General features: G+C 38.0%; 2 protein-coding genes across 6 annotated transcripts in view; one reads left to right on the forward strand and one right to left on the reverse strand.

Moving 5' to 3' along the window:
- The first annotated feature begins 2,462 nt into the window (after nt 1-2,462).
- On the forward strand, nt 2,463-9,835 carry LOC127949641 (probable ribonuclease ZC3H12C). The gene is made up of 5 exons (XM_052547078.1): nt 2,463-3,333; nt 5,893-6,032; nt 6,189-6,423; nt 6,566-6,672; nt 6,832-9,835. Exons 1-5 carry the CDS (start codon nt 2,627-2,629, stop codon nt 8,172-8,174), a joined length of 2,532 nt encoding a protein of 843 aa, XP_052403038.1. The 5' UTR covers nt 2,463-2,626; the 3' UTR covers nt 8,175-9,835.
- A 5,499-nt stretch (nt 9,836-15,334) lies between these two features.
- The window catches only part of LOC127949647 (radixin), a 233,372-nt gene continuing 223,007 nt past the window's right edge, over nt 15,335-25,699 (reverse strand). For 3 of the 5 annotated variants that reach the window (XM_052547087.1, XM_052547089.1, XM_052547088.1), the window contains 2 exons: nt 19,798-20,019; nt 15,335-19,587 (listed from right to left, as the gene is read on the reverse strand). In XM_052547087.1, the coding sequence (XP_052403047.1) occupies nt 19,423-19,587; nt 19,798-20,019 (387 nt within the window). In that variant the 3' untranslated portion in view covers nt 15,335-19,422. Of the gene's footprint in view, nt 19,588-19,797; nt 20,020-21,230; nt 21,640-25,699 lie in introns of those variants that run through there. The other 2 variants (XR_008152403.1, XM_052547090.1) reach the window with 2 other exon arrangements.

Here is a 25,699-nt window from a genome sequence, read left to right on the forward strand (position 1 = left end):
GTGAAAGTCAATATGGTCCAGAACTTTGAAGCTCTTAAAAGAAGGTGAAAGTTAAACTGGAATTTTCCAAAGAAAAAAAACAACATTTTTGGAATTATTATTCTGACTCTGGATGACGAGTGAGGCCACAATATTGAGGGGTACTTGCTGACTGAGGAAGCGGTCTGAATCTGTCAGGGCCTCCAGGAATTTCTATTTCCATTCCTTTCATGCTACTTGGCTTTTCTTATACATTTGGTGAGTTTATGGCCCTAGGTGGCATGATGCAACTTTTGAACTCATCAGACTCTACGTAAGCAAGTAAATGATGGCAGAATTTATTTATTTTAAATTTTAGGGTTAAGAGATCTAGACACTATCAGTAGCTAATATCACAATGCATATGCCAAAATATTTGACTTATACATTTAGCAGATGCCTTAATCCAAAGGAACATTTTGAGCAATTTGTGAAAGTGACATGACATACAGCCAAGTATGGTGACCCATACTCAGAAATCATCTCTGCATTTTACCCATCCAAAGTGCACAAAAAACCAGTGAACACACACGCACACACACACACACACACACACACACACACAGTGAACACATACCCGGAGCAATGGGCAGCAATTATTTGCTTATTATTACCTTAGGGTTAAGAGTCAAACTCTCTAACCATTAGACCAACGACTTCCCCTTTGTCAAGAGAGTTAACAATATAGTGTACAATGCCAAGCCTATAGTAGCTAGATTAGTACGCAAGATATAATAAAAAAGGAACTTCAGAATGAACACTGTTCTATCTGAAAATTCTTTAGTGCTAAGATTATATTGTGTGCAAAATGTTTTACTCTGGAATTATTATCTTGTTTTATCTTGTATTCTAACCATTATGAGTGTTCATATGTTTCTCTTTTTTTTTCACCATTATTTATATAGTGCTTTTTACAATGAAGCTTTACAGTATTAAACAGGGTAATAGTGTGTTGAAATAGTGTGCTGTTCTCCCCTGGCCAGATGAAACCAGCAGTTCAATTCTAGGCTGCAACAAAGTCAGAAATAATGGTCTTGTCCCAATGGCTGTCTAGGTGACGAGGTCTTCGGAGGGAATCTGTCTATTGGGCTCATCTAGTTGACATGGTCTTCACTGACATTCAGAGCAGTAAGACTGAGTTTTCTTCTCACATTGAGTTCCATACTGCACGCATATTAATGGGTCATATGATGACATTAAAAATGTTCCTTTCTCTTTGGAGTGTTACAAGCTCTAGCTGCATGAAGAAGATCTGTAAAGTTGCAAAGACTAAAGTCTCAGATCGAAAGAGATATTCTTTATCAAAGTTAAGACTGCCACACCCCCTCAAAATGGCTCATTCAAACATGCCACCACATGTCTACGTCACTATGTGGAAATATTTGCGTAATGCCCCCCAATGTTCATAACAAAGAAAGAAAGTTTGGTTTCAGTAACCGTAATTAGTGTTGAAGCAGCCATGTCAGGGAGATGCTGTGTGTATCTGGGTGAAAGCAAAAGCACTTTATTTGACATTCCAAAAGTAGACACATTTAGGAATCTTTAAGATTACTGACAACAGAACAGCAATGCATTTTGCAATGATTACGGTTTCGTGAACCTAGGAGAGGAGGTAATTCTGACTTGGCTACAAATTACCAACTTTTGTTATTAATTTAATTATTTACTCTTGAATGTTCAAATGCAGAGTTTTGCGAGCCACGTGTGTGTTTGTTTGTGTGTTAGAGAGAGACAGGGTCACACAGTGCAGTCAGCGGTCTTAACTGTCCGTAGTTTGTGTACTGCAAACACATACGAGTTTCATCAATGTGTCTGTCACACCACCCTGTTCCACTTTCGGGCTTGAACTGATGGTACAACTAAATCAGTTGGCTAATTAGAGCAGACTGCGCTTTTCGAAAGGAGGGACTTTGTAGAAAAGGAACTATTTAAGAAAGGTGGGGCATGGAGGACCTACAATAATGTACAGTATTTGAAAAATAATGTGTTTTTTGAACATTAAAGCATGTCAACATATTCTGTTGAATACACAAAATAATGATCTTTAAAAAGCATCATATGACCCCTTTAAATATATTAAAGTGTTAATTCATCTGTCCTTTAAAAATCGTCTGTTTACTCACCATCATGTTGTTCTAAACCTGTTAGATTTTCTTTCTCCTGTGAAACATAAAATAATATATATAATACATATATAATAGGATGGTGGGAGGATAGAGGAAAGTAAAAGAGAAGTGGGGAGCCAACAGCACAACTCCTACATAAATGAGCGAATATTAACATTTGAGTAGAGACAAAGCCAAAATTGCTGGGGACACTATGGTGTTTCATTTATGGGTCTAAAGTGAACAGAGAACAGATGAGGTGAACATTAGAACTCACTATTGATGTCATGTCCTTTAGTAGAGCTTTTAACCCCATCTACTTCAAGCATGCTTTAGCAGTTCAGCACCTCTCATTGTTCCCTGGATTACTATGGAGTCTCTTAAAGTATCCCTCTCTCCTTCTCCAGGTTTACCTACGAAAGGCAATCTGAGGGCTGAATAACAGGTGGCAGGGGTCAGCAAGACTCTCAGTCAGAACAGCGTTGGATGTTTGTTGCAGATTCATGGGCCTGAAAGACCATCTGGATGATGGAACAGGCCACATCCTCGAACTGGGGCTGGATCTAGACTACCTTGATGTCAAGGCTACAGACCAGCACACTGGCGCAGACGCTGGACTTATCATGGACAGTGGTTTATCTGACATGGGTGACATTGTGCCCCCCTGCACTAGAAGCTGCGGTTCTTCTCCACAAGATAACTCAGAGGAAAGTGCAGCGTCAGACAGTGAGCCTGCACATAGCCACAGTCATCCTCTTGTTGATATGCTTGGTGAAGGGTCCATCCATTCAGTCCACCCACCACACTCTAAGTCTCCATGTCTGGATATGGATTCACTAGTTGTGGATATAGTACACCAAGAGCCAGGCCCTGTGAATACACTCAGGGAATACCAGACAAAGATGGAGTTTGCCCTTAAACTTGGCTATGCAGAAGACTTAGTTCGGCTGGTTCTAAACAAGCTCGGGTCAGATGCACTGATCAATGATGTTCTTGGGGAGCTGGTAAAACTGGGCAGTAAGCCAGAGAATGAGGGTGGGACACAGAATCTCTCCCAATCCACTTCCACATCATCATCATCATCATCCTCTGGCACATCTTTCGACAGTTTCTCTGACTTACTTGACTCTCGCCAGTCAGAGTCTCCCTTTGTGGAAGATAAGGATAACTTCCGCCCGATTGTTATTGATGGCAGCAATGTGGCCATGAGGTGAGAATCCAAAAACTAAAAAATACATACACACATTGTGTGGTTTAATATGTTTATCCTTGATAAAAAAAAAAAAAAAAAAAAAAAAAAAAAAGATTAAACAATACATTTAGATTACATGACCTGAAGTAGCAGAGGTTATGCATGTGGTAATTTAATGATCATAAATATTGCTGCAAGTGGCAATTAAGGGACCAGGCATGAAAGAAGCAAAATGAAGAGCTAAGCTAGCATGGAAGAGACCATCAGACGAACTACAAAAAGGAGTAATTAGATCACATTTGTTGATGAATTTAGACAACATTTTTGAAAACCATAAATACAATCAATTGTAATATGATTTAATTCTTTATAACATTAACATACTTAATAGGTGGTGCTGTCAACAAATGATGTGGTGTGGTCAGTGTGGGGTAATAATAAAAGATTTAGTCCAAGTTTGCAAAACCATTGCAAAGATATACAATCAGATCCAGTTTCGCATCAACTTGTTATTGTGGTAAACAAAAACAAAAAAAGTTTAGTCTGCATGATCCAAGATGCCTATTAAAGATAGTCTCATAAAATTGCCTAATCAATACTAATCAATTAGCATGTATTTATTTATTTTATATTCCAGTAGGAGAAAAAAAAAATGGTACTCACTCTAAAAATGTTGAGTACCTTCAGGACATTGTGATTATGATGACTTTAACAAAACACCAATGCATTCATGAAAATATTTAAATAAATTGGATGATCTATAAGCACATTTCAGATTCACTTTAATTCTTTAAAACAATATTGACAGTGCATTATATCAACTTTTGTCCCAAAGCAATGTGACTTGATAGAAAAAGATTATTCTAAAAATATTTCTTCTCCTGTACATCTAGTGGAGAACAGTATTACAGCACCCATCTTTTACAGCACTCATTTTGGTTTTGCTGTTAGCCATCTGAGCATCAGAAATTAATTAAAACTAAGCATGTTTCCATATGTACAATGTTTTGAGAAGTTTTTACTTCTTGTGTGAACATGGGCATATTAGTAATAATAGGCCACAACTAACACATATGTCAGATCGTATCTGCTAAAAAAAAAAAAAAAAAATAGACCAAATTATTTGATAGATTCTTTAAGATTATTTTCTTTTTTTTTTTTTTTTTTTTTTGTCAAGGGCACATCCATTTAAATGGGTAAATGTATAAGTTAAGTGTCAGCTGGTGGCACTATGACCATGTGATCAGCCCCTATGAATACAACACACAGTTTGCACCATACAATGCACTGAGAAGATATGAGACTCTTCCTGTTTCCATTTATTGACAGTACATGAAAGTTTGATATTTAGCATCTTGGCATCATGTGGACCAAATTTGGTGTAAATGTGTATATTTAAATGTTTTAATTCAAAATACTCAGCTGTTGATTATATATTTTTATATATTTTGCTCAGTAATATTAACATGCTTTTTGGTAATCGATTAACCAGACTTGCTAAAACATATCTTCAAATAGCCCTAATGTAAAAAGAAATAGCTTTGTGTAGTAACAATAAATTATTTTACGTAATAATAAATTTGCTCAATTGTGAAAAAAGCTTCAAAGGGGAGTGTACTCATTTATATGTAAGGAATAATTTGGGCTGTTTAATTATTAGAAAGATAATGCACACCCGAGGTGGTGATACGCGTCGTGGCTATTAAATTTTTTTTTCTAATAATTCACCATCCTGAGTCAATTATTCCACTTATACTCTGGTTACCACATTCAAGATATCGATCAGATGATGTATTTAAAAGCATTAGTCCGGTTTTTGTACTTAAACTGCTGTTCCGCATCTCATCCAATGCCTCTTTTGTTGGTTCCAAAATGTCATTTTAAAGCTGGTAAAGGAAGCTTGAGAAAAGAGACTTTGGCTTGAGCCGTTGATAGCATTCTGATACAATTATTAATGAAGTTATTAGAAAGAGAGCAATTGAGACAGAGACACACACAGAAAAAAAAAGAACGAAAGAAAGAACGAAAGAACTTGCGTGAATTAGGCTGCATCAGCGTCTCTAAACAGCGCTGTTATTACTTCGCTAGTTAGAAATGCCATGTGTGTTTACTTTTGGAAAATTGTCTGTCATTGTTGTTTTTGTTAGTCCTGTAATTTCCATTATTACAGTTTTACTATGCGAAGTGATATGGAACTGTAATGAGATCAGGAGAGCTGCCTGGAACTACGTTTGTCATCCGTTTCCCAGAAAATAATTGCACACCTCAGAACATTCGTCAGCCAATCAGATTCAAGCATTCAACGGCCCAGTAGTATAATGAGTATTAGTATATTTACAATTACGTACATACAAACAGTATGCGGAAATTGTGTGTTTTTGTGTACAACCCAGATAGCAAGCAGTTTCGGCCCAGATCCGGGATTTCTGGGGCAACACTATGTTGCTTTCTGGGAAACTGACTATTTGCTTAGCTAAATAATAATAAAAAAAAAACATTAATACACTTTGTTAAAGGTTATTATGTATTTACAGTTACAGTTGTTTATTTTTAATTAGAACTTTCTCATTTTTACAGCCATGGCAATAAGGAGATGTTCTCCTGTCAAGGCATTCAGCTCGCAGTTGACTGGTTTCTTGAACGTGGCCATCGAGACATAACCGTTTTTGTTCCGGCCTGGAGGAAAGAACAGTCCCGTCCCGATGCTCTTATCACAGGTATAAAGATTTATCATCAAGCCATCAACTGAAAATTTTTTATTCAAATGGTATATGATTGCTTTTTTTTTAGTTTTTTTCGCAGTTAATAGAAAAAAAAATGTCAGCCTTTGATTAACTATATATACCAATCCAAAAAATGTTTCCCCTTTACAGATCAGGAGATTTTGAGACGTCTGGAAAAGGATAAGATTCTTGTATTTACACCATCACGTCGTGTCCAGGGCCGCAGAGTAGTCTGCTATGATGACAGGTTTATTGTTAAGCTAGCTTATGAATCAGATGGCATTATTGTCTCCAATGACAACTACAGAGACTTGGCTGTTGAGAAACCGGAATGGAAAAAATTTATTGATGAACGCCTTCTGATGTACTCCTTTGTAAATGATAAGTAAGTCTATTGAACCTGGTATAATGAAGTATATGAATGTTGAACATAAATCTTAATTTCAGTGTTTTCAGTATACTTCAATTGCTCTTTTTCCTCTTTATGAAAAATAAATAAATAATAATGTGGCGGGGGGGTCTCTTAGGTTTATGCCTCCTGATGATCCTTTGGGTCGACATGGGCCAAGTCTGGAGAATTTTCTTAGAAAAAGACCCATCATTCCAGAGCATAAGAAACAGCCCTGTCCATATGGTAAGTGTTTTTAATGCTGTTGTACAGTTGTCTAAGATGCAAGTAGCTATGTTACAAGACTTCTGTAGTCAGAATTCACAATTTTGAATTGAAAATATATAATTTCCATGAATGCAAGTAGCTTACTATTATTTTCAACATTCCTAATATTTCCATTAGGAAAGAAATGTACCTACGGGCATAAGTGTAAGTTTTACCATCCAGAGCGTGGTACACAGCCACAGCGAGCGGTAGCAGATGAGCTCCGTGCCAGTGCCAAGAACTCCACAGTTAAAAGTGTGGGAGAGACAGGTCTCGTGAAAAGCCACAGTGAGCCTGGAGGCTTCCATAATGATAAAGCTTGTGACGGTAAACGATCTCTGCCAAAGAGGCAACTGGACCCCAGTATCCGTGCCCACTCTTACAGTGATGTGGAAGATAAACTGTGCTCCAAAACTAAAGCAGACCTGTATAAGAGCAACCTAGCTCTTCCTCCAGCTCCAGGAGGTCCTCCTTCCTGTCATGGGTATAGCCACGACCTGAAAGATCACAAGCAGATTCAAGCAGAACCACACGCAAACTGTGAATCTCCCGATCTGTATTACTCCATGGTTAGGGCATATTCTGGTCTAAGCCTGCCCTCTCAGAACAGTCCAGATCGTCACTTCCTGTCTGATGCTGATCCACGGACAAGCTCAGTGGCATCAGATTGCAGCAGTGATGGCAGCATGAGCTCCGATTCTTATGGCATGGCAACCCACAATGAGCATTCTTGCATGAGTTCTTCTGATTTGCTACTGGATGAAGGAATCAAGTGTCCTCACCACCAACATCATCGTAGAAATTATCAGTTACCCTCTGTTATTCCTCCAGGGTTCATTCTCTCTCCTGCTACATCTAATCACCCAGGATTCCACCACAGTATACCTCATGTTCATAGTTTTGCTCCAGAAGACCAGCAAGACCCCCATTTCCACCACTCTGTCTCCTACAGCAAGCATCAAGTGATAGGCTCCCGCTCAAGCTATCCTGGAGACTATCCTCCTCTCTTCCAGAACAACACTCACTCCCAGAACTCTCCTCTGGGTCGTGGCCTTGCTTCAACACTTGTGGACAGCATGTCAGACTCTTATGAACACTCTCCACTGCTTCCTAAAAAACCCTATGTATCCCAAGAGCGAAAGACCAGCTGGGGTACATATTACAGACAGCACTCACAACAATGCTACGAGCCCATCGGTTTCCAGGGTCTTTCAAAGAATCGTGAACAGATGTGGAGGATGCCCTGGGGCTGTCCTTCTGCTCCTCCACCCCACCATCTGCCCCATGCTTTATCACACCAGCACCAGGAGCCACTTGCCTTGAGTCGTTACCAGGAAGCACGAGAGAAAGTGTTTACCAACCTGTGCAACATTTTTCCCACAGAGCTAGTGCAGTTGGTCATGGGGCGGTACCCTCATGTGACTGACGCCCAACAGCTGGCAGCAGCCATTTTGGCAGAAAAGAACTATGCTGGATACTAAGCACTGAGGGAAATGAAAATACTCTCATCATTTACTCACACATTTACTCTCACACATCATTTACTCTCACATTTTCACAAATGTGTGAGTTTCTTTCTTCAGATGAACACAAACAGAGAATTATTATGATTTTTATTACTATTATTTTTTTATATAAATCTCTGGGGAGACCATAAATACACTCACCTAAAGGATTATTAGGAACACCATACTAATACTGTGTTTGACCCCTTTCGCCTTCAGAACTGCCTTAATTCTACGTGGCATTGATTCAACAAGGTGCTGAAGCATTCTTTAGAAATGTTGGCCCATATTGATAGGATAGCATCTTGCAGTTGATGGAGATTTGTGGGCTGCTTATCCAGGGCACAAACCCCCGTTCCACCACATCCCAAAGATGCTCTATTGGGTTGAGATCTGGTGACTGTGGGGGCCATTTTAGTACAGTAAACTCACTGTCATGTTCAAGAAACCAATTGGAAATGATAGTAGCTTTTGACATGGTGCATTATCCTGCTGGAAATAGCCTTCAGGGGATGGGCACATGGTGGTCATAAAGGGATGGACATGGTCAGAAACAATGCTTAGGTAGGCCGTGACATTCAAACGATGCCCAATTGGCACTAAGGGGCCTAAAGTGTGCCAAGAAAACATCCCCCACACCCTTACACCATCACCAAAAGTCTGCACAGTGGTAACAAGGCATGATGTTCTCATTCTGTTTATGCCAAATTCTGACTCTACCATCTGAATGTCTCAACAGAAATTGAGACTCATCAGACCAGGAAACATTTTTCCAGTCTTCAACTGTCCCATTTTGGTGAGCTCTTCTGCTGTTGTAGCCCATCCACCTCAAGGTTGTGCATGTTGTGGCTTCACAAATGCTTTGCTGCATACCTCGGTTGTAACGAGTGGTTATTTCAGTCAAAGGTACTCTTCTATCTGCTTGAATCAGTCGGCCCATTCTCCTCTGACCTCTAGCATCAACAAGGCATTTTCGCCCACAGGACTGCCGCATACTGGATGTTCTTCCCTGTTCACACCAGTCTTTGTAAACCCTAGAAACTGTTGTGTTTGAAAATCCCAGTAATTGAGCAGATTGTGAAATACTCAGACCGGCCAGTCTGGCACCAACATCCATGCAATGCTCAAAATTGCTTAAAGGGTTAGTTCACCCAAAAATCAAAATTATTTTATTAATTCTTCTCTTCCAGGTCTGTTGTGAGCGCATTCACTGCAGTGTATGATATCCAGTTTGCGAATGAATCATCCGATGTAACCGGATCTTCTTGAACCAGTTCACCAAATCGAACTAAATCGTTTGAAATGGTTCGCGTCTCCAATAACCATTAATCCACAAATGATTTAAGCTGTTAACTTTTTTAATGTGGCTGACACTCCATCTGAGTTAAAACAAACCAATATCCTGAAAACGGTTCACCGGTTCTTTTGTGCTCGGCGTAATGGTGTCATTGGCGATATCCGATATCCTAAGCCTTCGGTTTACCTGGGCTTATAACATTAGCACATAATCAGTTCAGAATCAATCACCAAAAGAACCAGTTTGGTTCAGACACTCTGTGTGTCATTCTGCTTCACGCTGAATCACACATGCTCATCAGCTCCTCGGTTCTCGAATCGGATGAGTCCGACAGAAACGGTTCTTGACTCGTGAACGAGTCAATCTTTTGTTTGTTATCTTGCTCAGCTCGGTGTTCATCTTCAGTTCTCTCTTCACAGCGGTTCAGTCAGTGTACTGTTTGAGTAAATTAATTACTCTGGGATATTGGTTTGTTTTAACTCGGAGGGAGTGTCAGCCACATTCAAAAAGTTAACAGCTTAAATAATTTGTGGATTAATGGTTATTGGAGACACGAACCGTTTCGAACGATTCAGTTCGATTTGGTGAACTGGTTCAAGCAGATCCGGTTACATCGAATGATTCGTTTGCAAACCGGTTATCATACACTGCAGTGAACACGCTCACAACAGAACCGGAAGAGAAAACAATGCTGAATAAAGTCGTAGTTTTTGCTATTTTTGGACCAAAATGTATTTTCAATGGTTCAACAAATTCAACAAACTGACCCTCTGATGTCACATGGACTACTTTGATGATGCTTTTCTTACCTTTCTGGACATGGACAGTCGACCGTGCACACAGTTTCAATGGAGGGACTGAAGAGCTCTCAGACTAAATCTAAAATATCTTAAACTGTGTTCCGAAGATAAACGGAGGTCTCACGGGTTTGGGTGGGTTATTAATTACATAATTTAGATTTTTGGGTGAAATAACCTTTTAAATCACCTTTCTTTCCCATTCTGACATTCAGTTTGGAGTTCAGAAGATTGTCTTGAACAGGACCACAACCCTAAATGCATTGAAGCAACTGCCATGTGATTGGTTGATTAGATAATTGCATTAATGAGAAATTGAACAGGTGTTCCTAATAATCCTTTAGGTGAGTGTTTATGGGACCCTCAAATATGATGCTTCAAAAGCCACACAAAACACACTGGCAATCCATGCTACTCTAGTTGATGAAACTGTGTTTTCTGAGGCGAAACAATAAGTATGTGAGAAAAAATACTATTATATGAACTTTTTTAAATATAAACCTTCTTCTGGCCAACTGTGTGTTCACAGACTAGAAGTGTGAATGCTGTGATGTGTGTGTGTGATATTTAATTTTTTGTTATTTATTTTCTGAAATGTTTTACTTTATGTTCATGATTATGTTCAGGTGAGCATGCAAGGAATCACAAGGCACTTTCTATTGCTGTTTATCAAATTCAATGCAGTTTGGTAACTTATTGCAATCGGTAAGAGGAAATAGAAGGCCAGAGTATTTGTAGGTGTAGATGTTCTACAATAGAATCTTTTAGGACATCTTGGCTATTATCTCTGTAAAACTGTTTTGAAACAAAGCACTATACAAATTTATTATTATAAAGTATTGCATTCATCTGTGTCAACAGATCAAGCCTCACTTACATTAAATGAATGTAAAGGGCAGGACCCTCTTTACTTTGCTAGAATATGACTAACTTTTTTGGCTGAAAAAAAAAAAAAATATTTGAGGAATATTTGTATACACGTTGGTTCATTTCTGTAAGATAATCGCTTTCAAATTCAGAGGTGCTATCACAAAAATAGCTTTATATTTTTATATAGCCATAATCCTGCAGGTCTTTGGCTTTCCTCCTCTTTGTGATGTAATGCAAACTCTCACTTGAATTATTTGCTTTTTTTTTTTTTTTTTTGCTTGTTTCTTCTAAATCACATTCTTTATAATCTAGTTACATTTGAATATGGTTCTTTATATGCAAAAGTGGAGTAACTTGCCTATCACTAACTGCTTATATTGTCATTTTAATTATGTTTTTGTGATATTTTATTATTTACATAGAGAGATAAATGTGTCAGAGTGTGCTTGCTTGTAATTTGGAAATGGGTTTAGGTATTCTGTAGTTCTTTCAGTTTTGTCATAGGATAAATGGTCTGAATGTAGCCACAGGTGTAGAGTAGTGAAGACAGCTCTGTCTGTGTACCTTAGTTTTAGTAAGGGACATCTCTGGCTAAGCTTATGGGTGCATGATACTGTATCGATCTGATAAGGTGCAGATAAATTTAATGTTTTGCAGACTTCTTTATCAGGAATGAATTATTCCAGAATTGTTTTCATAACATGTGACTTAGGGTAGCCAGAGAATACCTGTCCTTGTTGATACAAATTGTATCTTTTTAACTTAAATTCAGAGATGTTTATATACATATGATCTATGAAAAGTATATTCACTCACAAAGAGATGTACCATAGGTAGTACACATATAAATTAAGAAATGTTTTGGGAAACATTTTATGAAGATAAGTTGTTTAGGTTTTTGAGGGAGAGGAAGAGCAATAAATGCTTCTAAAATGAAGAAGGGACAGTAATAAACAAGTTAATTTATTTTAAAGCAAAAGTATTTCTGATCTTATTTCTAAAAAAAGAAAAAAAAAGAGAAAAAAAAGTAGGGTTATTGAAGTAAATAGGGACAGGATTTGTACAACTTAAACAGTGATCTTTTTTTTTTTAACACTTCTGTTGCATTAGGGTCAATTTAACCCACAACTTGAAATACTGGTTAAACTATTTACTTCTAAAAAGTTTGGGGATTATTTAGGGTCATAAATGTGAATGCAAAGTTTTGACAGAGATATGTTGGAGAGGGTGTATAAAAAAAAAATTTGCGAACTGACCCCCAATGGTTTCCATGCAAACCTTTACCAAAATCGGACTCAAAGTTTAAGACTCAAGATTCAAATTCTTATTTGAAATTTAGACTCACCTTCTGATTCACTGTTTATTTGTTTGATTCGGCTGATATTGATTCGATGTTTCTGGTTAAGTTTTGACCTCAGTTACTAGACTGAATAGATACAGAACAAACTCATTTTTCCCTTACAAGGGTTTGAGAAAAAGATGACAAAAAAGCAGTGGAGGAAAAAAATGCAATACATACTAGGTAAAAATAATGTTAGATACTATTTATACTTGTTAATTGCACCTCACTGTACAAATGATCATTTCAAGTAGCCATGACCAAAACATGCATGCATGAATATTTTTTGGAATTTTGGACAAAAATAAGTGGGTAAATTTTGACCACCCAACACAGACGTTGTACCTAGTTCTTGAACTGAACAGGAATTTCTGTTCATTTACATATGATTCATTCTGGCCTCGTTCTGTTAAACATTTTTACATCTGAAATCTAACTTCAAATAGACGTTTTCCAAAAACTATGAAGAGAGATATTATTTTTGATGCATTAAAGAGGGCTTAGTTCAAAGGCAAGGAATGAGCTGTTAAGATGTAGTAGAAAAAAATACTGCCTGAAATATGTTTGTTAAATTACCTTTTATTTTGAAACAAGAAGAGCCTTCCCTTTGGCCTTGTGGCACTGTGTGCCATACTTGGCAGTGGTGTGGGCATAGAGTATTTGCCTCTACATGGCATTGTGCTTACAACACATCTGAATAATCTGAACCATGTTCAGACAACTGTTTTCAATTAGATAAGATGTTAACAGTTTTTGTTTGTTTACGATCAATGTACATTGTATCACAAATGCTTCTGAGTACATGTTAGGCAACCTTTATTATTGACTTATATGTTTAAATTTGGATAACGTTCTATTACAGTATCTATAAAGACCAAAAACCAAAAGTCTGTTATCATTGAAAAACACATTTGGTAGGGATGCTTAATAAAGATGGATAAGTGTTCATGATGAGTTGTTTGGTGTGCATCCATCACTGATAATTGTTTTCTGCAATATTGTAATGCTATTACTTTTAACTCAACAATTAATCAGCCTTCAATTGCCTAAGAATGCCAAGCTCACTCTGTAGAAATCATTGCAGTCTGTGAGCTCATGAAGCGCAGAGAATAATGTAAAGTTGCGTATTAAGGTCTCAGTAATATTTGATGTGTCAGTGGGTTTTATTGCTTAAGGACCAAAGGAAGCAGTGAGTTTGGAAACATGTTTAATGCCCACTGCCAATAATGCTTTAGTTGTTCAAAGCATTGTATTACAAAGAGTAATAAATGTGTGGTGGTAAATGTGTGACTTGATCAATATGTTATGGATTTTGTATTTGCTGCCATCTCCATATATGTATGTTTTTAGCTAAATTAAAGCTACAAAGGAAAAACTTAATTTGCGCATTTCTTATAAACAATATTGTCATTTTATTTGATGCATATTTTTGTTTAAAGTTGCTGAAATTGAACAGTTTAGTGACATACAGCCAAGTATGGTGACCCATACTCAGAATTTGTGCTCTGCATTTAACCCATCCAAAGTTCACACAAAAAGCAGTGAAAACACGCACACCATGAACACACACCCAGAGCAGTGGGCAGCCATTTATGCTGCAGTGGCCCAGGGAGCAGTTGGGAGTTTGGTGCCTTGCTCAAGGTCACCTCAGTCGTGGTATTGCCGGCCCAAGACTTGAACCCACAACCTTAGTGTTAGGAGTCAAACTCTCTAACATTAAGCCCATGAATAACGTTAGAGAGCAAGAAACATTTGATACAAACGTGTAAATCTTTCATTGGGTACTATAGTTTAAAACCTCAGATGCATTATGTAAAACATGCATCAAAACTAAAATTGAATATTTGGGTCATAGAAATATTGAACTAATGAACATTGTACCTTTTCCAAATTCAAGGACTTTCAGGGTGCATTTTCAAGCTTTTCCAGCACTTAAAACTTGTGAATATCATGTTTACAACAGTTTTTAGTTTTTCTCACTTTAAATCAGATGTTATTGTACTATTAAAACCACCTGGATTGGATATAGGATTGCATAATATTTTATAATATATATTTTTTTTAATATAAAATGAAAGGATTTTTAAGATCTGCACAAATAAAATAAATACTGTATGAGAAGGATAGGGCAATGCCTATGGTAACATATTAAACCTATGTTTGACTGCAAAAAACATGATTTACAGTTCAAATACAGGTTTTCACAAATAGAGTTTTATAAAGTGACAAACCTCACATTTCAGTCTTTAAAATATTTTTAAGAAATAAAGAAAAGGGTGAATCCGAAGTATAAAGATTTGTTTTTTCTAAGTGGCTTTGATGACAGAGGATGAATTTGCATTTCCAATTAGCTCATCTGCTGTTTTTGTTCAAAGCAAAACTATAATGTGCCGTCAAACTAAAAAAAAAAAAATATTAACAGTAAGAGTTTTGTTTGCTTTAAATTAAAACAATTATTTGGAACTGCATGAATGTAGCTTTTTCCCCAGTAACCAGAGTTGCCAAGTCCGGCATATTATATGTGACTTCTGTTAAGTTGTGTGAAAAAATCCTGGGTTGTGTTTTTTGAGCTTATTTTAACAAATATGGTTGCTTGTTGGGTTAGACATGAGCAAATACTATGTCCCATATACAGTAGACTGCCTACACTGGCCCAGGGTAGTACCCACACAGGCAACCTCTATATGAGATCTGAATTGGGAAACTCAAATGAGGGCCTGTTAGCCAAACACAATCAGTCATTATACGTTGGTGAGATGAAACGAAGATGCCACTGAAACTTCTCTGTCGGCTCACTTCAGAGATGCATTAATATAAAAACACCCAAGCAGGATTTTGACTTTGAAATGTTTATTTTATTATTTCACTTTAATCGCTTACCTTTTACATGACTTGAAAGTACAGACTCTCCCATGAAAATGGCTTTTTTAATGCCAAAGGCATTTTGTCTAAAAAGTGAAATAAGGTTATTCAGTACTAAAACAAATTACTACACAAGCAATGCAACTGCAATTTCAAGCACTTTATCCAAAATGTAAGCACTTTTCAAACCTCGAAAACACTACATTCAAATTTAAGCACTGTACTAAGGGAAAGAAAAGAAAATGTCATGAAAATAAGCAGAAAATAGATATTAAATCTTTATTTTCAACCAAATATTTGTCACAGGCAACATTGTTATTTCTATGTAACAGAAAGCTATATGAACAAAGGGGGGGGGGTCTAGACGTACAACAAAAACAAACATTAAAACTGAAAAGCAAACAATACACATTGTGACCCGGAGTGTTTTTCTCTCCCTTTAGTAGATGCAAATGCTGGTGGTTTTGTTGCAGAAATCTTTAGAAGAAAAAAATGGAAAATGGAAGCACAACATTTATCTTGCTATGGCAAATACATCCGCTCATGGACAAAAAAAAAAAAAAAAAAAAAAGCAGGAAAAAACAAGTGCTTTTGAACTTTCCTGAACATTCTGTTATAAATGTAGTGTTCAGACATTTCCCCAGGTGTCTTGTTAGCATACAAAACACTAAATAAACAGTGACATCTTTGCACATTAGTGCAAAATAAAACTTCCGGTATTAAAAAAAAAAAAAAAAAAAAAAACTTTTATTGGCCTACATATCTGTAAATGCTGAAGATATTTTACCATGCAAACTCTGAAATAAAACATACAGGCCATGAATACTGAGGATTCCACACAAACCAGCTGAGCAGTGAAAATATTGCATGATGAAAAGGTCTGGAGAAGTCCATAGGTCTAAGACCTGTTAACAATTTTGAAGAGGTTCTGGGTAGGTAAAATCTTGAGAGGCTCATCAAGAACAAGAACGGGGAAAAACGCAGGACATTCTTAAAAGGCTTCATTATGGAACAATCAACAGACTGTAGTAGACAAGATACCACACAATTTTTCATAACTGTTGTCATAACTCATGCTGAATAAGAATAAAATACTGACAAGATAGTTTTGGTATTAAATTGCAGTTTTTCTTGAGGATAAATTATAAGCCACTTACCTATCTTAGTGCTGCTAAATAAAACAATTATGACCCTAACTAGCCAAAGCATCATCGAAAGAGTACATCTACCTACAGTAAACCTCTCAAGAAATGCTCAAAAACAAGAAGCACAGACGGCAATATTATGATCTGGGTGACACAAACTTAAAAAGAAGAAAATTACAACATTTGCCTCTATCTGCCGTACACCAAGTGTTTGACTAACCAGTCACCATGTTTGACAGTAATGAGGTAGCAATTCGCCCTGAGAACAGGACTGATGTTTTCATATGCTCCCCAGCCAGAAAGGCCACAGGTACTTCAAAACAACCACATGTGCATGACAGGTATTACTAATATTTCCACACAAAAATGAAGGGGAAAAAAAACAGAGATGAACAGAGAGAGACAAAGCGCACACATGCACATAACTTACCATCGATTCAGCAAATTAATTTCCTTAAGTAGTTTCCCCAAAATACTGCAATTAAATAAAAACTAATTAAATTAAAAACAAGCAGTTTGTTTGTCTCTCCATCTGTCAGCCATGGCCTTTGTGAGCCGGCAGGCAGGGAAAACCATCGATATGGAGACTGGACAAGAAACACTGGGTGTTTGGGAGAATTCTACTGTCAAGATCAACAGACCCAACACAAGCGCTCCATTACAGGGCCTCACATTCTGTCAGTTCAGAGCTACATCTTTTGAACCTGAATCAAACAAAGTCTTGCACTGAAGAAATAAAACTAGTAACGAGTCCAGTCTAAATCCATAGTAATTACAGATGTATGCAGGGTTTGCAAGTTACTAGCAAGAATGAAAGACGCCCTTTGGTTACCTATAGTTTTGGTTATGGTTCTTCTACATTCTTCACTTGACTTTGGTGGCTCTGAATTTGATGTCAGGGTTTTGGTGTGGAGAGGTGCTATTTGTGCTCTTTAGGGTATGTGAATGTGCCACTGTGACTCTTTAACCCTTGTGGATTGTTCAAATTCACTACCCTTTCGGGCTGTTCGAGATGAAAACATCCACTCAATTAAACTGCTTTTCATTTTTTTTTTTTTCATAAATCTGTTAATCAACCTCAGTCCTGATCAAAACTACCAAATGTTGTAAAAAAAAAATCCAAGATTTTAACTCTTTAATTGCCAAGTTCATAAATGATGTCACTGATTTGGGGGGAAAAACACACAAAATGACTTATTTTCAATATAAAAGTAATTGTGGCTGGATTGTTTTTTACTTTTTATAACAGTCTTGGGAATGTCAAAGATTAGTAGCAACATTGGCTTAGATGCATTTTTAGTTTTTGTCCAGCATTAGATTTAATTTTTTCTCCTTAATTTGTTGTTGGTGGCTGCAATTTGCCCCATTGACTTCCATTATAATGACATTTTTTGATAGCAAAGCCATGACACCATGTAATCATGCATTCTTGATTGTTTGTGGTTTTCCCTTTTGGGAAGAGGTAAAATTTGTTAATTTTACAGTTGATCACTAGGTGGGACCATTAACCCTTTAGATAGGCCTGTGAAAAAAAGGCTTAGTTTCTAGCTTGTATATGGAGTTATATGGAGTGTAACAGCAAATTATAGTGTTTTTGTGTGTGTGTGTGATAGAGAGAGAGAGAGAGAGAGAAAGAGACTCCATATACAAGCCAATATACAGTCCATATACATAACATATACAATCCATATACATAACTCCATATACAAGCCAAAAACCAAGCCTTTTTTTTTGCACAGGCCTATTAATAAAAGGTTAATAGTCCCAACTAGTGATCAACTGTAAAAATATATATTTTTTTTACCTCTTCCCAAAAGGGAAAACCACAAACAATCAAGAATGCATGATTATATGGTGTCATGGCTTTGCAATCAAAAAATGTCATTATAATGGAAGTCAATGGGGCAAAAACAGCCACCAACAACAAATTAGGGAGAAAAAATTTAAATCTAATGCTGAACAAAAACTAACAATGCATCAAAGCCAATCTTGTTACTAATCTTTGACATGCCCAAGACTGTGATAAAAGGTAAAAAAAATATCCAGTCCACAATCACTTTTTTTAATTGAAAATATGTAATGTTATGTTTTATGTATGTTTTTTTCCCCCAAATCAGTGACATAATTTATGAACTAGGCAATTAAAAAGTTAAAATCTTGGAATTGAAAAAAAAAATTGGTAGTTTTGATAAGGACTGAGGTTGATTAATAGATTTATGCAAAAAAAAAAAAATGAAAAAAATATTTATCTGATACATTTTTACAGCAGTTTAATTTAGTGGATGTTTTCATCCACGAACATCCCGAAAGGGTAGTGAATTTGCCCACAGTGTACCGTTGAGTTTTTGAAAAATTTCAAAATGGGTCAAAATAAGATTTGTCAAACAAAAATCATTCCATTAGCTCAAACACAGAGAAAGTTGTGGCCAAAATAAGACTCAACTTTACCCCCTAGTGGACAAAAACGTCCCCAACAACGCACAAGGGTTAAGTTGCACACACACAAAAAAAATTCCAAACAAACAAATGGCCATTTCATAAAAACAAATTTTGCTTAAACTCATCTTAGGCTCTTCTAAAATACACATTTCCAAGCATTTAGTAAATCAAAATCATCATTCAAGAGTTCAGTGCGATGTACCACTTGCTCCTAACAGGGCGATTCTGGAGTAGAGCTATAAGGAGCTTAATATGTGGAAACAGCCTGATGGGCTGTTCACAGGTGGAGAGAGCTTTGGCAAAGCTTGAGGGAAGGGCAGCCATGTCCCTCAAGCTCTCTGAAGGGGGTCAAAGGTCAAGGATCATTGGTCTAGAGGAGAAGTATGGGCAGGTAAAAGCTGTGCTTGTAAGTCAGCCATGAAGGCATCAGGGCTACAGGGTGGAAAGTGGGGCTATCAAAGAGGATGAACAGCCATCACATGGATTCAAATTCATCAATACGCTGCTTGGTGTTGCCCTGGCGGATCTGGCGTAGGGTCTTGTATTTATCCCTGCCGGCCTTCACATTCTCTGCATGCAAAACATCATTTTGGGTCTTCTTGGAATCGTCACGGGCCTGGGCCAGTTCTGAGCTCAAGGCCTGTAATGAAGACAATGTGTAAGCTATACAGGTATATATTATTTTTACTGATATTTATTCACAACAGCATACCTCATGTAAAACATGTCTGTTAGCACAGGGTTTTCCAACCTTTTTACACCACAGAATGGTTATGGTTATGTTCTCTCTCTCTCTCTCTCTCTCTCTCTCTATATATATATATATATATATATAAATGGATGGTCTAACCTGTAGCTGTTTTTTGACACGTTCGTTTTTCTGGGTCTCTGTGAGCCGTTCTTCCTCACTTCGCTGGTGAGCAACTCCATCATTAGAGAGCTCAGCACTGGCTTCTGCACTGCTCTCGTCATGCTCGTCATGTTCGTTCTCTGATGCACCACCTGCTGTAGCTGACATCACAGACTTCAGCTCCTCTTTAGTTTTTTCCAAGTCTTCCTGAGCAGACAATGCCTACAACAAGGATAAGTGATGAAAAATGCATCAATAAGCAAACATATAGATTCACCTGGCCAGGCATGGTGGTAAGCAAGTGGTAAACTTGACAGAGAATCAGAGAATGAGAAATGGAGGCAGCCTACATTACAACTTTTTGACATGTTAGGAATACCGGCTCTTTATCCAAGAGGCAGACAGAGACTTGATGACAGTTTTTAACAGACAAAATACAACACTAAAAGAAAAGTTTTAGATTAGGTTTTTTTTTTTTTTTTTTTGTCATTGGAAAAGATTTGGAGAAGCATTACATAGCATTACATCATTTTCTAACTAATGGATCTTCTGCAGTGAAGAAGTGAAGTGAAGTGAAGTGGCATTCAGCCAAGTATGGTGACCCATACTCAGAATTTGTGCTCTGCATTTAACCCATCCGAAATGCACACACACAGAGCAGTGAACACACACACACACACACACACACACACACACACACACACACACACACACACACACACACACACACACACACACACACACACACAGTAAGAACACACCTGGAGCAGTGGGCAGCCATTTATGCTGCGGCGCCCGGGGAGCAGTTAGAGCTGTTAATGCACTACCCCCACCCACAATTCCGTCCGGCCCGAGACTAGAACTCACAACCCTTCGATTGGGAGTCCGATGCTCTAACCATTAGGCCACGACTTTCCCACGAATGGGTGCCATTAGAATTTCTGTCTTACAGACACTTATCTTTCCACTTAACAAGAAATTAACTGACAGACTTGTGGATTACTTGTAGATTATTGTTATGTTTTTATCAGCTGTTTGGACCCATTCACTGCAGAGAATCCTTTGGTGAGAAAGTTAAGTAGGGCTTAATAAAGTTGTCAGGCAGCAGTTACTTCTTGGTTAACTACATTGTTTAAAAAAATATATATTTTTAAACTATTAAACTGGCAGGATGTTTCAATTGTACAAAGACCTCTCATATGTTTAAAGAAAAGATTAAAAAGAAATGTTAGTTTTTTTTAAGTTGTCCATTTTACATGTTACATTTATTAATATTAGGGATGCACCGAATCCAGATTTTTGGGGTTCGGCCGAATACTGAATCCATTGTTTAAGATTCGTCCGAATCCGAAACCGAATACCGAATCCTACTCGCATCCTTATTCCATTAACACAGTAAAACACATTAAAGGGGGGGGGGGGGGGGGGGGTGAAATGCTCGTTTTCACTCAATATCATGTTAATCTTGAATACCTATAGAGTAGTACTGCATCCTTCATAACTCCAAAAAGTATTTAGTTTTATTATATTCATAAGAGAAAGATAGTCTGTACCGATTTTTCCCGGAAAAACACGAGCGCCTGGAGGTGTGACATGTGGGCGGAGCTAAAGAATCACGAGCGCCAGTTGCGTTGAGAGCGTTTGGAAGCTGTGACAGCTGTGAAGGCTGAAACTGAACGAGAGCAGCAGCAGCAAGGACTCGCTCCGAGCGGGGCTCGAACCCGGGTCTCCGATGGGAGGCGGACGAACTAACAAGGAGGCAGAGATATTTTAAGCAGTTTTACTCACCGCCTGTGGTTCCAGCACACAATCGTGACCCTTTTTCGTTGGGATTGCATCATCCTTAAGAAATAAACGATACACAAATCCGTCGTCAAACTGGGCTTTGTTTGTAAAACAAGCATTTTAGAAATGCAGGGAACAAACACAAACACTTGCACAACTCCGTTGATGCTCTGTAAAAATAAACTCCATCCACTGGTCCCTTAATGCTGTTTTTTCTTTGGTAATCTGTGCAGGGTTGTCTTGCCCTGGCAACCAAAAACACACTCCTTTTGTGACATTTTGCGACGCTCTCGCTCTGATCAGTGATTGTCTGTGCACAGCCTCTCTCTGCCCTGCTATACGGGAGCGCGCGATCTTCCGGCAAACGTGCCCTCAGGACCCATATAAGGAAATTCCGCTCCATCTAACGTCACACAGAGCCATACTCGAAAAAAACTTTCCGAAACTTGTGACAAACCAGAAGGAGTATTTTTGGAACAGAAATACTCCTTCAAACGTACAACTTAATTTTTGAAACTTTGTCCATGTTTAGCATGGGAATCCAACTCTTTAACAGTGTAAAAAACTCAGTATGCATGAAATAGCATTTCACCCCCCTTTAATGAAGTAAACAACGTCCACAGCAATGTATTTTTCATTTCATTTTATTTTAACTGTAAAAAAAAAAAGAAAAAAAAAAAGAATAGGCAACATTATGCCAGGATGACAAGTGAGAAAAACTTTTTTGACAATTACCAAGCTTAGGCTTACCCAAGTAAACAACCAAAACCTTTCAATAAAAGTGCATCAATGCAAACTTGCAAAGAAAAGTGTTTTTCTTTTCTTTTTAAAAATCAGAATATGTTTGGTGACTTAACTGAAATTAATGTAATTGAACATTAACTCAATAAACATGGATAGTAGGCCGTTTAGTTTTCATTTATAACAGTAGGATAGGCTACGATTAGAACAGTGTCCAAATATTACAAAAAATATTATGGAAGATCACACATCTCCTGCATCATAATTCAATTAACGTAAAACCTCTAATCTTTCAAATAAAAAAAAATATAAAAAAATAAGATCCTCTGCATTAACAGGTGACAGCCGGTTGCGATGGTCGGAACGAATGTCCCCAGCAGTACTGAAAAGTCTTTTACTGGGCACGAGGTAGATTTTTGCCATTTTTGCCAGCAGTGGAAATCGTTGCCGGTTTGTCTTCCACCACTGAAGAGGATCCTCTCTAAGAGGAATCAAAGGCTCACCAAAAAAAAAACAAAAAAAAAACGCTTATCTCCACGTCAGCACCCGATGTGACTGGCTGGCTCTTTACTGCTACGGTATAAATCATCCCAGCCGCTCATGATTCCTGAACAGTTTAGTTTAGAGCAAACTGTCGGGCCGTGTTCCTCCTTATATAAACACCTTCACGCAATCAACGGCCGCGTGCCATCGACCAGCGTAGCACAAGCCTAGGGTTCGGTTCTGTAAAAAAAAAAAACTAAGGTTCGGCCGAAACCGAACCCCGTCTAAAAGCCCAGTATTCGGCCGAATCATGGATTCGGTGCATCCCTAATTAATATAATAACAATAAATGATGCATAATTACATGTAAGTAACCTTAAGCCAAGGTCAAATCCTAATTCTAACCCTAACCATACAGATAGAAAGTAGCGTTGCCACCCGTCCCTTAAAATATTGAATCGTCCCGTATTTAAAGTTAAAATAATGCGTACCATATCAAATCAATACGGGACGCATTTTTACCCATAATTTACAAAGGCCAACACAAATTTAAATAAACAAATAAGTATTTTGCACTGTTTATAATACTAATAGCAATTATAATTAAATCAATTTCATAAGAAGTATTAGAGAAGCTAATTTGCACGTGATAGCATTTTGGCATCTTTGTTTCCATAGTAACGGAGTTGCATAAACATAACCACTATGTTAACGTTGCAGTGTGTAAATTTTAGCAGCATCTAGCAGTAAGGTTTCAAACTACAACCACAGTCCCCACTCACCCCTCCCTTTAGAGAAGCTACAGTGAAATACAGTGGAATAAAAGAACATTGTTTTAGGTTGTGCTAAATTTTTTAAAACTTTGACAATAGCATTTTATCGCGTAGCCGTGTTTCTCTTTGCTCTGCCCCCGATTCATTTACATCACTATTTCGATTCGTAAAAAAACATTAACAGTGTGGTTATGGTCCGATAACGATTTCCCTGAGTCAGTAATGTCAATATTCTCATCTGTGAAAACTTTCACAGTTCAGTAGGGGTCAGCCGACCCTTCCCAGGGTCACTTACATTGCTATTCTGATCTGTGAAAAATTCCACGGTTAAGTATGGGTCAGCTGACCCTTCCCTGGGTCACTAACATCACTATTCTGATCTGTGAAAACTTTCAAAATTATGTATGGGTCAGCTGACCCTTCCCTGGGTCACTAACATCACTTTTCTGATCTGTGAAAACTTTCAGTTAAGTACGAATCAGCTGACCATTTGCTAGGTTAGTAACATCACTATTCTGATCTGAAAAAACTTTCACAGTTCAGTACATGTCAGCTGACCCTTCCCTGGGTCACTTACATCGCTATTCTGATCTGTGAAATCTTTCACAGTTAAGTAAGGGTCAGCTGTCCCTTCCCAGGGTCACTAACATCACTATTCTGATCTGTAAAAACTTTCACAATTCAGTACGGGTCAGCTGACCCTTCCCCGGGTCACTAACGTCACTATTATGATCTGTGAAAACTTTCACAGTTAAGTACGAGTCAGCTGACCCTTCCCTGGGTCACTAACATCACAAACTGCTTGAGAAAGATGTAAACGAATTCCACATTGCACAAGGTGCAAACGACCTTTCGCCTGTTTCACACATAATCCGTCTGCAGTGTGTATGCGTTGCATATTTTTTTTAAGAACCCATGTTAACGGATTCTAGCGTTTACGCGGTTGCGTGCATTCCAGGAGTGTTGCATCTACAGCAGTGCAGCGATCATTCACGTACCAAGTAGCGGACTGCAAACACATCCTGTGTGAAAGCACAATGAGTATAAGTCCGTGCTGCTTCTGACAGCGTGACCGGATTTCACAAATCATGGAGAATGATATTCAGTATTATTGGCATGTCTATGACAGGGCACTGCGTATTTATAGCCAAAAGAAATCTGAATATCAAACCACAGACTATCTTTACTGCGGTGCAATACCAGCCCTTACACGCGAGCGCGGCATGCGCTCAACCTACGCAGTTTAAAACACAAGAACCTCACATCTGCCCTTTGAACACAAGGCTTTCCAGATGTGGGCAGGCACGTGCACACATAGACATCAAAGGGGGCTTGAGCACCTGCCTTTTTTCTTCCTCAATAGAAAGTGCCCTTTTAAATGAATATGTATATATGTGTGTGTATGTTTCGGTTTGCGCACAGCTTTCCCAGTAAAACAAATAAAAAACCTAAATATGAGGTCGGGTTTATTAAGTCTAACGAGTTCCGATGACTTTCTCCGCTTTTTTTGCAGCACAGCAGAATAGCACACATTGACAGGCACATCAGAGGCTGCATTTACACTTGGCATTAACATGCGACCTGTATCCAGATGTTGTCCAGATACGCATTGTGCTCAGATCTCAGTGTAATGTAAATGCAATTCAGTTATCGTGTCTGCATTCGCAGGTCGACCTCACACAAAACCCCTCTCTACTAAACTGCCAGAAAAAAAAAAAAACACAGAGAGCACCCGTGTGAAGCGCAAATGAGACTCCAACACTTATCTTTGATTTGTAAAATTCCAGCAACTGAAAATGCTTTTCAAAAGAAAACCGACCACTTCAGGATGATTTTGCACCAGGCCATTCTCAGTATACTTATTTAAATATTGTATGGGAAAGACTGATCAGTTTTGATCAGTTATCCAAATAGAAAAGTCAGTTGATGTTGCCAAGTGTAAACGCACCGTGTTCTGATTGACTGATGATCTGATCTGCTAGGTTAAGCCAAGTGTAAATGCAGCCTGACAGATGCAAAGTGAAGCCCTCTTTCCCTCCCTAATATAAGACAATGTGGTTGTCTTATATTCATGGTCTATATTTGTCATGTCAGTAATACAACCACAACAATAGGTGGCA

This window comes from Carassius gibelio, chromosome B1 (assembly GCF_023724105.1).
Source record: "Carassius gibelio isolate Cgi1373 ecotype wild population from Czech Republic chromosome B1, carGib1.2-hapl.c, whole genome shotgun sequence".
Lineage (NCBI taxonomy): Eukaryota > Metazoa > Chordata > Actinopteri > Cypriniformes > Cyprinidae > Carassius > Carassius gibelio.